Source organism: Monopterus albus, unplaced genomic scaffold, assembly GCF_001952655.1.
Source record: "Monopterus albus unplaced genomic scaffold, M_albus_1.0 scaffold373.1, whole genome shotgun sequence".
In the NCBI taxonomy this organism is placed as follows: Eukaryota; Metazoa; Chordata; class Actinopteri; order Synbranchiformes; family Synbranchidae; genus Monopterus; species Monopterus albus.
In genome coordinates, this window is record NW_018128253.1 from 437260 (window position 1) to 449528 (window position 12269).

At 45.4% G+C, this 12269-nt stretch overlaps 1 protein-coding gene across 1 annotated transcript in view; it reads left to right on the top strand.

Moving 5' to 3' along the window:
• The window catches only part of LOC109951284 (aminopeptidase N-like), a 32486-nt gene extending 20577 nt beyond the window's left edge, over positions 1–11909 (top strand). Inside the window, exons 16-20 of the mRNA XM_020585709.1 lie at positions 5768–5878; positions 5965–6132; positions 10033–10173; positions 11566–11647; positions 11724–11909. Coding sequence (XP_020441365.1) covers positions 5768–5878; positions 5965–6132; positions 10033–10173; positions 11566–11647; positions 11724–11909 — 688 coding nt within the window. The remainder of the gene's footprint in view (positions 1–5767; positions 5879–5964; positions 6133–10032; positions 10174–11565; positions 11648–11723) is intronic.
• The last annotated feature ends 360 nt before the right edge of the window (positions 11910–12269 follow it).

Genomic DNA, 12269 nt, shown 5'->3' on the forward strand with positions numbered 1-12269 from the left:
GAGCCTCACAGACTTAGAAGCGCGGCTCCACCCCAGGGAGAATAGGCCAGCTAGCTATGCCCACGTAGCCGGTGAGGAGCCTCCTAGACGTAGCTTAGCCCAAGATAGCCGCCCCCCACAGCTTCCCGAGCAGCCGGGATCTCAGACAGGTGGCTGGGTGACAGTTCGTAAGAGTCATAGCTCCAATCGAATGCCCACGGAGCATCACCTGCCTGTTCACGTTTCAAATCGATTTTCCCCACTCAGCGACACACCCGCTGAAAAAACAACTATGGTAATTGGAGACTTCATAGTCAGAAATGTGAAGTTAGAGACATGGGCGGCCATAGTGAAATGTATTCCTGGGGCCAGAGCAGGCGACACTGAATCCTATCTGAAGCTGCTGACTAAGGATAAGCCTAAATACAGTAAGGTTGTTATTCACGTTGGCGCTAATGAGTCCCGACTTCGCCAGTCGGAGGTCACTAAAGTTAATGTTGAGTCGGTGTGTAACTTCGCTAAAACAATGTCGGACTCCGTAGTTTTCTCTGGACCCCTACCCAATGTGACCAGTGATGACATGTTTAGCCACGTCTTCATTCAACCGCCGCTTGTCTAGGTGGTGCCCAGTAAATAACGTGGGCTTCAAAGATAACTGGAAATCATTTTGGGGAAATCCTAGTGTGATTAGTAGAGACCACTTTGGGTGGTGCGGCTCTCATATCTAGAAATCTGTAAGGGTTTATTTTACATCCTGAAATGTGACAACCCAGAGTCGAGTTCAGGACACAGGGTCACAGTCTTACATGCCTCTCTGCTGTTTCTTTGCAGCTGCTACCCACCCAACACTCCCAGTACCCCAGAGACTGTGTCTGCCCCCCACCCACCTAAATCATATAAATCAAAAATCAACTCGAGAGGAGTTATTTATAAGAACTAGTGCTGGGCAACGATTAAAATCCTTAATCGAGTTAACTACATGATTTTTCTGAGATTAACAGCGATTAACTGCATTGATATGAGCAGCATTCAATAATGAATTCCAAAGTAGTGTATTGCGCACTTTAATTTTAAAAGTACCACTATATGAACAAACGTGCAATAACATTTGGTTTGCAAACACTTTAAACAAATAAGGTGCTTTTTAACAGAAGCATTCCCTTTACACAGTAGCAGCAAATCTCAAACAATGTAATCAAATCAAATATAAAACCAAAGCTATTTGCCACTGCCAGGGCATTAATGTTTTATTTAGTTTGTTATAGAAAAACAAGTTATCCTCAGAGTCCAGAGCCACAATCATAACATTATAACAGGCAGCAACATTTATAAACCTCAATTTATGGTGATGTACTGTATATGAATGCCTCAGCTAGATGTCTCCATTCTTTAAATGTGGTTTACCACAGTGCCTTGAGGTTTGTGACGGGTTGTAGTCGACTAACGCACCATTGCGACCTGTATGCTAAAGCACAGTGGTCGTCTCTGAGCATGCGAAGACATGTTCATTGGATGGTGCTAGTGTACAAGGCTTTGGTAGGCCTAGCTCCGGCATACTTATGCTCTCTTTTACGTAGATCGGATACCAAATATGCTTTACGGTCTTGTGATAAGTATCAGCTCATGGTGCCGAGAGTTCGGACCGAAAAAGGGAAACGGGCTTTTGGATTTGCCGCTCCCTCTTCGTGGAATAGTTTCCAAGCAGATTTTAAACTTACTGAATTATGCTCAGTTAAAGCTTTTTATTCTCTTATGGCTCTTAGGCAACAGGACTCTATTGGTCAGTGTATGTGTTTTTAAATTGGTTATATTGTTGATTATTGTATTTATGGTTTTGATTGTTTAAATGTTTAATGTTTTGATTTGTATTGAAACTTATGTATTGACGACATGTGTTGTTGACCTCTTGGCCAGGTCACCCTTGTAAAAGAGATCATGATCTCAATGGGTTTTTTACCTGGTTAAATAAAGTGAAAGAAAACCTGTTTTCTTTGTTTTTTTCTGAACAGATACCAGCAGAAACATTTTTTCTTTTATCAGGGAGCAGCATAAACAGTCAATGTTCAGTAGCAAGTGTCCCTGTTAGAGTGAGGTGAAGTGGAAGAGCACAAAAAAAGTACACAGCTGGGACTTACTGTGTAGGGGACTTATTCCTACTCCTCTACACCAAGAGTTGCTCAGACACACAAGGTCATTTACATTTTCAGATGATAAAGAAACTCTCTTCGTCTGTACAATATGACCAGCAAGAGAAAACAACCTTTCACAGGGTACGGATGTTGCAGGTGTGTCCATGTTCAATTTGTTGTTGTTCTAATTCTGCAACGCTTGCTGGACTGTGTTTAAAGTGGCCCACAACCTTTCTGCATTTGGCCAGGACATTGTCAAACGCACTGTTCTGCAGAGAAACTGTGACAGAGTGATGGAGACTGTGTGCAACGCAGGGGATGTGTTCAAAAGGCAGGTGTCTTGCAGCAGCGATCATATTTCTTGCACTATCTGTGCTAAGTGTGCTGACTTTATTTGAAACGTTCCAATGCTGTGCAACATGAATGGAATGCTCTGCGCACGTTTCAGCAAAATGTCTATTTTCTGTCTTCATTACAGTTAGAGCATGTGAATGCAGTTCCCACTGTTCATCAATATAATGCGCTGTAACTCCGAGGTAATTATGGTTACCCAGCGATGTCCAGTAGTCTCCAGTGAGAGCAACAGTTGGTGCATGTTGTAACGCCATCAATTTTGTAGTCCTCTCCTTTTCATACAACTCATGTATTCTTCTTGTGATGGTGCTTCTTGAGGGAGGCTCATACGTGCTGTCATTGGTTGCGATCCTAATAATGTTCCTCAGACCGACATCTTCCACAATATTAATCGGCCTGCAGTTTGTTGCTATCCACTCAGCTATGGCATTTGTTAACTTGTCTTGCTTTTGTTTATCAATACTTCTCCCACACACTACACCCAACGTAGTCTGCCGAAGCCTCCCTCCGCTGTTTGTTTGGGTCGGTGATTTGCTGGCATCAATGGTGTGTTTTGCATCTAAGTGATACTTCAGACTCGTAGTACTCCGGTGATAAGAAAATTCTACATTGCAGTGGCTACAAATGACTTTGGTTCTATCAACTCCGCCGTGCAGAAGAGATTTAAAATGAAAATGTCCATGTAAGAGTGCTTTACCTTTTTCGATTTTTCTGTCCCGCCAGTTTTATTTGGTTCCACTTCACCTGAGCGCTGCAGCGGTCTTACATCCACCCCAAATGCTCTTATTAGTTGAGATACATGATGACGACCATCTCAAGCCAGTACTGAACGATATCCCACCCCTCCTGTGACCCACGGTTTGTTTGTATGTGTATTCAGAGCCAGGGAGAGACTGACTTTCAAAATAATAATAATGATAAAAATAAACTGCGTTATCACGCAATAAAATAATTGTCCGCATTACTGAAATATTATGTTAATCGCGAGGTTAACGCTGTAACTTGCCCAGCCTTAATAAGAACCTAATTAAAATTAAGATGACTCCTCTTATAGTAGAAAGTAATAGGACAATCAAATGTGGACTATTAAATATCAGATCCCTCTCGTGTCCTGAGATGACTTTTGTTGTGATTTAGCGCTATACAAATAAAATTTGATTTGACTTGAATTGATGCTGGAGCAAATCAGAAAGAGCCTGCTGGAGGGACCAGTTAGCCCCGAAGGTCTCTTTGGGCCACACCTCCAGGAGGCTGTCTCTCACCTGCAGCAAGCAGCTGATGAGGCGGAGCAAGTTCGATGGCTGGCATTGTGCAGGCAGCAACAACCTCATTCCTCCTGACCAGACTGGTGCAGTCATGGCATAAAACATCACAGAGCCAGGTGCCCAGCAACCACTGCTGCTGCTTAACCATGGCATGCCCCACTGCCAGACTCCCCCCCCCCCAACCCCCCCCCCCCCCCCCTCCCCCCCAAAACAGTGGCAGCAATAACGGGGCGAGGGGAATGTATGCGACTCCACTGCTGAAAATATTGGCTCTCTTCAGGGCCTCCACCGGTTTAATAAAGAGCAGTTCCCAGACAGCTGTCTTTTCTCTGTCCCTGGGTGTCCACGATCCTCACGCACATGTCTCCCCACATGTCTCTCCCTTCACACACACACTGCAGTGGGAGACACGCTTAACTTAATTTCTTCCCCACAGCACAACACTGTTGCTCCATCTGATGTAGCGCTGCCTGTGAGTCTCTGTGGCCTCCCAACTCCTCACCTGCTCGTGCACATGAGTGTTGGTTTTGCCCCTACACAAGAGGCGAGTGATGAAACTGAGCATGGGGTGCGCGCCTCTCCTCAGCCCTTTCTTCAATGCCCTCCCTTGGGTTGCACAGAGCACACCCTTATCTCTGGCAACAGTGGAGAGGGCGCACCAGTGGCTAGCGGCTCTGAGGGAGAGCAGGTTCTGATGAAATTCTATTTTTAGGGGACTTCAGTATTCACCTGAATAAGGCCTCTGATTCTCTCTGTAAAGCTTTTGTGTCTCTTATCACTGCTTCTGGTTTCACATGTGTCCATGTGAACCTACTCACTGCAGTGGTAACTTGACCTGGTTCTGTCTCGTGGTCTCATCTGACCGTCTCTTTGTGTTAAATTGCTTTCTTATTAAATCTGCTGCAGTCAGCTCTGTTGAAAACAGTAATAATAATGGCAAAGTCAGGGTAAAGTAGAAATAAATGTATTCTGAGTTTGTCACACCACAGGAAGATATGTTAACCACCCACACAAAACTGAATGATTAAAAAGATCACCAAGTATATAAAATTAGCTTCAAAATCATGAAAAAATGAGTTTTCTCTACTCTGAAACGCTGGAGGTGTCGGGTGAAGATAGTGAAACTACGTCCAATCGCAGCAATGTACCGGTGGTCACTGTGTCTTACACAACCACATACAGTCCCAAAGTAGTGAAATTAATTCCAACAGGTAGCATAGTGCCGACAATAACATCATGGATAATTAATCCGCTGGTTAACCAGCAACACATCACATGCATTGATGAGCTGATCGCTAACCGCCGCAGGGGGTTCACTGGTCGGCTGCTCGTAGGTTAGACCCGGTCAGGTAAAACAGGGAGTCCCTGTACTGGAACATTCCTGGACATGCAGTAACCTCAGGTCCTGTATTTTTAACACAGCCTCTGGTCACAGTGCAGCCGCAGGAGGGAAAATATATCCACAAAACCGGGCGCAGTTGAAAAATGCCAATTTTAAAATGGCACTGGTGAATGTCAGGCAACTGCCTGGAGATTATAACCATTCAAGGAAATCCTTAAAGTAATTATTTGGTTAGGAAAAAAGTCTCGTGGGCAAGAGTTTGTGAGACCAAGTTGTTTCTGCATTAAAGTACTAGAACATACGTTTACCTCATTTACCGCTTTAGGTCACGTCTAAGATGATAATTCATCATTGTAGATACAATAAGTCAGAAAACAAGGAAAAGTGCTGTGGGCTCTTTAAAAGGTGGACTTTAGACAAACAGTCAAAAACAGCTGTCTTTTAGCTGCTTGCACTTTATAGAGCATGATAGACTGAGTTTATTTAATTTTATGGCTGAAAATGTGCATTTCAATTTGTAAATATTAGTATGCCAACATGCTATGTTAAGGTGGTGAACATGGTATAAAAATTGTACCATCTTATACTTGAGGCACATTAGAACTATCATCAATGGACATAACTTTGTGTGTCAGTGTAATCAGCACTTAAAGTGGCTGTAAATCATATCAGCTTACTATGTGTGTATCTTCCCTCAGGTATAACCAGGTGAATGCTATCCGTATGGCCTGCAGGACTGGAATAACAGAATGCCAGAACTTGACTACCTCATGGTTCAAACAATGGATAGACAACCATCAGCACAATTTGTTGGTCTATTTTATATATCAATAATAATTAATAATGGCCCCTTTCTTAAAATTACTCAGTGAGTTAACTTCAACTCCCTTTTCAGGATTGAGCCCAACCTACGTTCTGCTGTGTACTGCAGTGCCATAGCAGCAGGGGATGAGGCAGAGTGGGAGTTTGGCTGGTCACAGTTCACGAATGCTACTGTAGCAAGTGAGGCCAGCAGACTCATGTCTGCACTGGCCTGTACTGGCAAGATACAACTGCTGAAAAGGTGTGTATCCTTCCACTCTTTACACAGTGGAGGCAGATAATGTAGTGATTGTTTGGGTGTGTGTGTGTGTAAGGTAGGACCCAGGAATGCAGACCTTACTGATGTGAGACACAAAGAAGTTTATTTAATAGAACACTAGTATGCTGAGTGAACCAAAGAGGGGACAGGGACTGAGCAGGAAGCCGAGGGACCTGAGGGCTGTGGTGTACAGGTGAGACTAGGTGCCAGACTCTGTGAGGACCAGTGGAGCAGGGGTACAGGTGAGTAGGCAGATGGTGGCAGATACTAGGAGGACCAAAGGACCAGGGCATATAGGTGAGAAGGCCGGAGGAGCAAGAAGAGCTTGTGAGAAGATGCTGGCGGGGTGACTCACAGTGCTGCTGGCAGGCAGGTTAATTCACAGCGTTGCCTGCAAACAAATACCTCATCTAGGACATAGAAGGGTCAATGGAGGTAATCAACAGTTAGCAGCTCGACGAGTCGTCTTCGTAGCAAGTGATTAGTTTCTCTTTCTTCTAGATCCAGCAGGGAGCAATCCGAGAGTCTCTAGAGATGATTCCACAACGTGGCAACAGGACTGGATAGGTGGCAGAGAGAAACTGTGGTAGTAACAAAGCAGAGTGCAACTGTAGCAGTAGTAGAGTAATGTAGTGTAGTGTAGAATCAGTATGAGTCACGCAGAGTAATGAACCGGCAAGTGACAAACAGAGAGGAGGAGTATATGTAGCGCGAACAACCGAGAGAGATGACGAGGGGCAGGTGAGAACAATGAGTAATGATTACAACTGGGGTGAAGCGAGAACAGGTGAGGTGAGATGAAACGGAAAAGGGCCAAAACAAAAGTACAAAATGGCGAAAGAAGTCTGACTCAGAGTCAAGGGGTTCAGGTAAGTTAAGTGTGACAGTTTCAAGAGCTAGCCAGGTTATAGCGTGGATCACAGGTAAGTACAAACACAGAGCTGGAGGGGACTTACTCAGCGTCAGAGAGTTCAGGAGAGGAATGAGTTCATGCGAGGTGCTGGATAAGGATGGGCGAGGGAAACCTTCAGGAAAATTCCCTTCATGGATTTAGAACCGTGGTAAAGCTGGGGCAGGAGAGGTGGAGTGGAACAGAAAACAAAAACACAAAATAAAAGCATGAAAACAGGAAGTGAGTCCACATCATAACAGTCTTTGATCAGCAGTGGTTCATAATGATGTTGGGCTCTCCTCATGTCCAGCGCCATCTCCGTGGTCTCGCTGATGTTCAATATGAAACTTGGCTTCACTTCATGTCACCAGGATCATGTTTACAGTAACATACGGGGTGCATACAGGGCCTAACCCCGCCCCCACCTTGGATGCTCAGACCACATTTCTTTGTTCCTGTATCCAGCTTACAGACAAAGACTGAAACAAACAAACCCTGTCACCAAACAAATTAAACTCTGGACCCCAGAGACTGAAGGCACCCTGCAGGACTGTTTCGCCCAGACAGACTGGGATGTGTTTAAAGCTACAGCCACTTCAGAGGACCTTTCTGTCAGCATACAGGATTATGCTGAGTATGTGATTGGACACATTAGTACCTGTATTGACAACATTGTGCCCACCATACAAGTCAGGAGGTTCCCCAACCAGAAGCCCTGGATAAACAGTGAGGTACGCCACATGCTGCGTGCTCGCTCTCATGCATTCAGATCAGGCAATGGGATGGAGTACAAAGCTGCAAAGCACAGACTGAGGAAAGCCATCACAGTGGCCAAGAGGCAGTACAGAGAGAAGCTGAATGGCTTCTATTCTACTGCTGACTCCGGACGGATGTGGTAAGGCCTGCAGCACATCACAGACTACGGGACCACCACCAGCATCATCAGCTCCACAGACAGCCTGCCGGATGACCTCAATACCTTCTACACCTGCTTTGAGACCTCCAGCCACAGCGAGAGGAGGCGCACACACACCACCCAACCCCCCACCAACTGTCTCAGCAGGCCTGAGGAAGATCAACCCCCGCAAAGCAGCAGGACTGGACAACATCCCTGGGAGGGTTCTCAGGGCATGTGCCAGTGAGCTGGCTGATGTTCTCACCACCATCTTCAACCTCTCACTCAGCCAGAGCATCATTCCCATCTGCTTTAAGACCACAACCATCATCCCCCTTCCCAAGAACAGCCCGGTCACCTGCCTGAACGACTACAGGCCAGTGGCACACAATTATTATGAAGTGCTTTGAGAGAGTGGTGTTGGCCCACATTCAGAGCAGTATACTGGGCACCCTGGACCCACTGCAGTATGCCTACCGGCCCAACAGGGCCACCTCAGACGCCATCGCGGCTGGCCTCCACTATTCCCTTTCTCACCTGGAAAATGGAGACTCCTACGCCAGGATACTCTTCACTGACTACAGCTCTGCCTTCAACACAGTTGTCCCCCACAAACTCACCCACAAACTGTCCACACTGGGTCTGCACCCCACCCTCTGTGACTGGCTCCTGGACTTTCTGACTGGCAGGCCCCAGACTGTCAGAATTGGCAGTAGAACTTCAGCCAGCATTGTTACAAACACTGGCACCCCACAGGAATGTGTCCTCAGTCCTATCCTCTACACCCTGTTCACCCACGACTGTGTCGCCTCCCACAAAGACAACATCATCCTGAAGTTCGGGGACAAAGCAGCCTACAGGAGGGAGGTGGCCGGTCTGGTGTCATGGTGCAAGGACAATAATCTCAGCCTCAACATGGACAAGACGAAGGAGATGATAGTGGACATGAGGAAGGAGAGATCTCATCGGCCACTGTTCATCCAGGGGCTTGAAGTGGAGAGAGTGAGCAGCTTCAAATACCTGGGCGTCCACATCAGAGGACCTCACTTAGGACACTTAACAGCTGGTCAAGAAGGCCCAACGGTGGCTGTACTTCCTGAGGAGGCTGAGGAGGTTTGGCATGTCGCCTAGGATCCTTTGCAACTTCTACAACTGCATTATTGCGGAGAAGATCACCAGGACTCCACTGCCCTCTCTGCAGAGCATTTACCACTGCAGGGTGCATAGGAAAACTTCCTCCATCCTCAAATATCCAACCCACCCTCAGCACAGACTGTTCGCCTTCCTACCCTCTGGCCGGAGATTCAGAAGTGTGAAATGCAGGACCTCCAGACTGAAAAACTCTTTCTTTCCCTCTGCCATCAGACTCCTAAACAGCTGAGGAGTTTATTACCAGGAAATACGTGATGTACTGTTTACTTTCTCAGTTTGCACATACATAATTGCACATTGACTGTTGACTGCTGCACATGCTGCTCCCATGCAGCATACATTCTCTGTTATATTCTTGTATTTTTTTTATTATGTTGCTGCATTTGCTGCTTAAAGTGCCTTAGATTTTGTGTTACTTATTTATCTACTTTTTTGTATTTGTGGCATTCATGTGGATGGCAAAGTAAGAATTTCATTGTACAGGGAAACATGTGTCCTAACTGTGCATATGACAAATAAAGACTTTGAACTTTGAACCAGGTCTGACACCTCCTTCCTCTAATCTACCTCATCACTGCCAGAAATCAGACTAGTCACCATTGTGTCATCTGCAAATTTAACAATTTTACAGATTAAAAGTGAACAGTTACTGTGTCAAATGTAGAGAGGATTAAAATAGTCATGACAGAGCAGCGACCCAGTGGTTGCTCTAATGGGTCTGTTTCAGTGCTGTGAAAGGGCCAGATCAGATCTTTTTCAAAAATACTACTGTTGTTCAAAAAAGAAATGAATTGATATTTTCTAAAACTCTTTGCTAAAGATGGAAACTTTGACATGGTCCTAAAATTGTTTACAGTAAAATCTGCTGAGCTTTTTTTCCAGCAAAGGCTTAATTACTGTGTACAACGAGATGAGAATGTGCCAGTCTCTTCTGTTCCCACAGGTATCTGTCTTACACCTTAAATTCAACTATGATCCGTAAACAGGACGCCACCACTGTCATCACGTCTGTCGCCAGCAACAGAGCAGGACAGAGTCTGGCATGGGACTTTGTCAGAGACCACTGGGAATACATGTTCACAGAGTGAGTATTACACTCATAAAGACAAGTTGTGAGCATACTGCACTGTGCGTGAGAACAGTGATAATTTAGCTCTTTGTTGCCTACAAATGATATTTGATTCCATTTTAGGATTAAAACGCAGCAGCTGATTTGTCCGTTAGCTATGCCAGAGGGCTGTAGTCTGATCCAAGCTAACTGGGAGGTGGGGTACACCCTGGACATCCTATCACAGGGCTGACACATAGAGATAGGCAGCCATTCACCTTCATTTTAACATTGTGGAATCACTAGTCTTTGGGCTGTGGGAGAAAACCCACACAAACATAGGGAGAACATACAAACTCCTTACAGAAATGCCCAGTTGGCCGGGCTCAAACCCACACACAAGTGTACTAACCACTGCACCACTGTGCTGCCCCTGGAACCTGATTGATTATTTTTATTGTGAAAAATGGTGCTTCTTGGGCAGCACGGTGGCACAGTGGTTAGCGCCATTGCCTCACAGCACGAAGGTTCCGGGTTCGGGCCCCGCCTAGGACCTTTCTGTGTGGAGTTTGCATGTTCTCCCCGTGCTTGCGTGAGTTCTCTCCGGGTACTCTGGCTTCCTCCCACAGTCCAAAGACATGCAGCTTAGGTTGATTGGTGTCTCTAAAATTGCCCATAGGAGTGCATGTGCGTGTGTCTGGTTGTTCGTCTATGTGTTAGCCCTGCGATGGATTGGCGACCTGTCCAGGGTGTACCCCGCCTTCGCCCGATTGCTGGCCGGGATTGGCTCCGGCCCCCCCCCCCTCCTTGTGACCCTGTTCAGGGACAAGCGGTAGAAAATGAATGAATGAATGGTGCTTCAGTTGTTCAGCTACTTGAATCACGATGCAAGCTCCTTTCAACAGAATGTGCCCAGATCTCTGACCAAACTGTCAAATTGCATTGTGGGCAGAATTTTGACAAGAAAGGAGGATGCGTACTTACTTCTTCTGCATCGGATTTGACCAGTTTAATTATCCATTGTAGGTGTGATGATGTTGAGTGCAGTGTTAAATGAAGTGGGCATCGCTACACCATTTTCTCTAATGTTGGACAGACTACCAACCCAAACTGACAGAGCAAGTTAGGACGCCTTCCACAGCTGATGTGTAAAGGCTTTTTTTGAAACCAGATTTTTTTTGACAGCCTCAAAAAGACATTCCCTGATGAGCCACTTCTGTGATTTGGTAAAAATGATTTTCCTAGATAAGCTGTCCAGAACCTACATTGCCAAGAAATTTGAACTTGTTCATTTTCTGGTCTCCCAGTGTTTATGGTCATTCGTTAAGCTGAAGGTTACAGATATGTAAAAGTGGCATTAGGGGGTTATTGCTCCTTAAATCAGAACCAGGATCAGTGTTTATTTAAGCCAAACTGATATCGTTTCAGCTATGGCGTGGGCTCCTTCTCCTTTGCCTCTATGATCAGTGGTGTCACAGCAAGGTTCTCGACACCTGCAGACCTTCAACAGGTATGTACTCAGTCATTTCAAGTGACCTTAACGCCAAGCTGTTGCCCGAACTGTCTGACCAGGTTTTGTCTGCCAGCTAGAGGAGTTTGTGAAGGAGCACAGTGTAGCAGGGTTTGGCCCTGCCACGCTGGCTGTGATGCAGGCCTTGGAGAAGACACGAGCTAACATCAACTGGGTGCAGCAGAACAAACAGGAGATCCTGGACTGGTTCAACATCCAGACTGCACATCCTCCTGTGAATCTGGACTGGCCTGGTTTGTAAGAGGAAGGGTAAAAAAAAAAAAAAAAAAAAAAAAAAAAAAAAAAAAAAAAAAGCCACTGCACCACACCTGAAAACCCATGTGACAAGGCCTGAAAGTTTTTCAGATCAGAATCTGCTTTTCTGGCCTGGCGTGTCAGACACATGAAGAATTTGACTGGTACAGTGGCTCTCGATGTGTATGTACAATGTTCTTCTGTAAAGCAGTCAGAGGTGGAAAGAGTAATAAAATTTTGTACTCAAGTAAAAGTACTGTTACTTCAATGAAATTTTACTGAAGTACAAGTAAAGTTACCAGGCTAAAAATCTACTCAAGTAAAAGTAACTCATTAAAAACATACTGAGTAAAAGTAACAGTTTTAA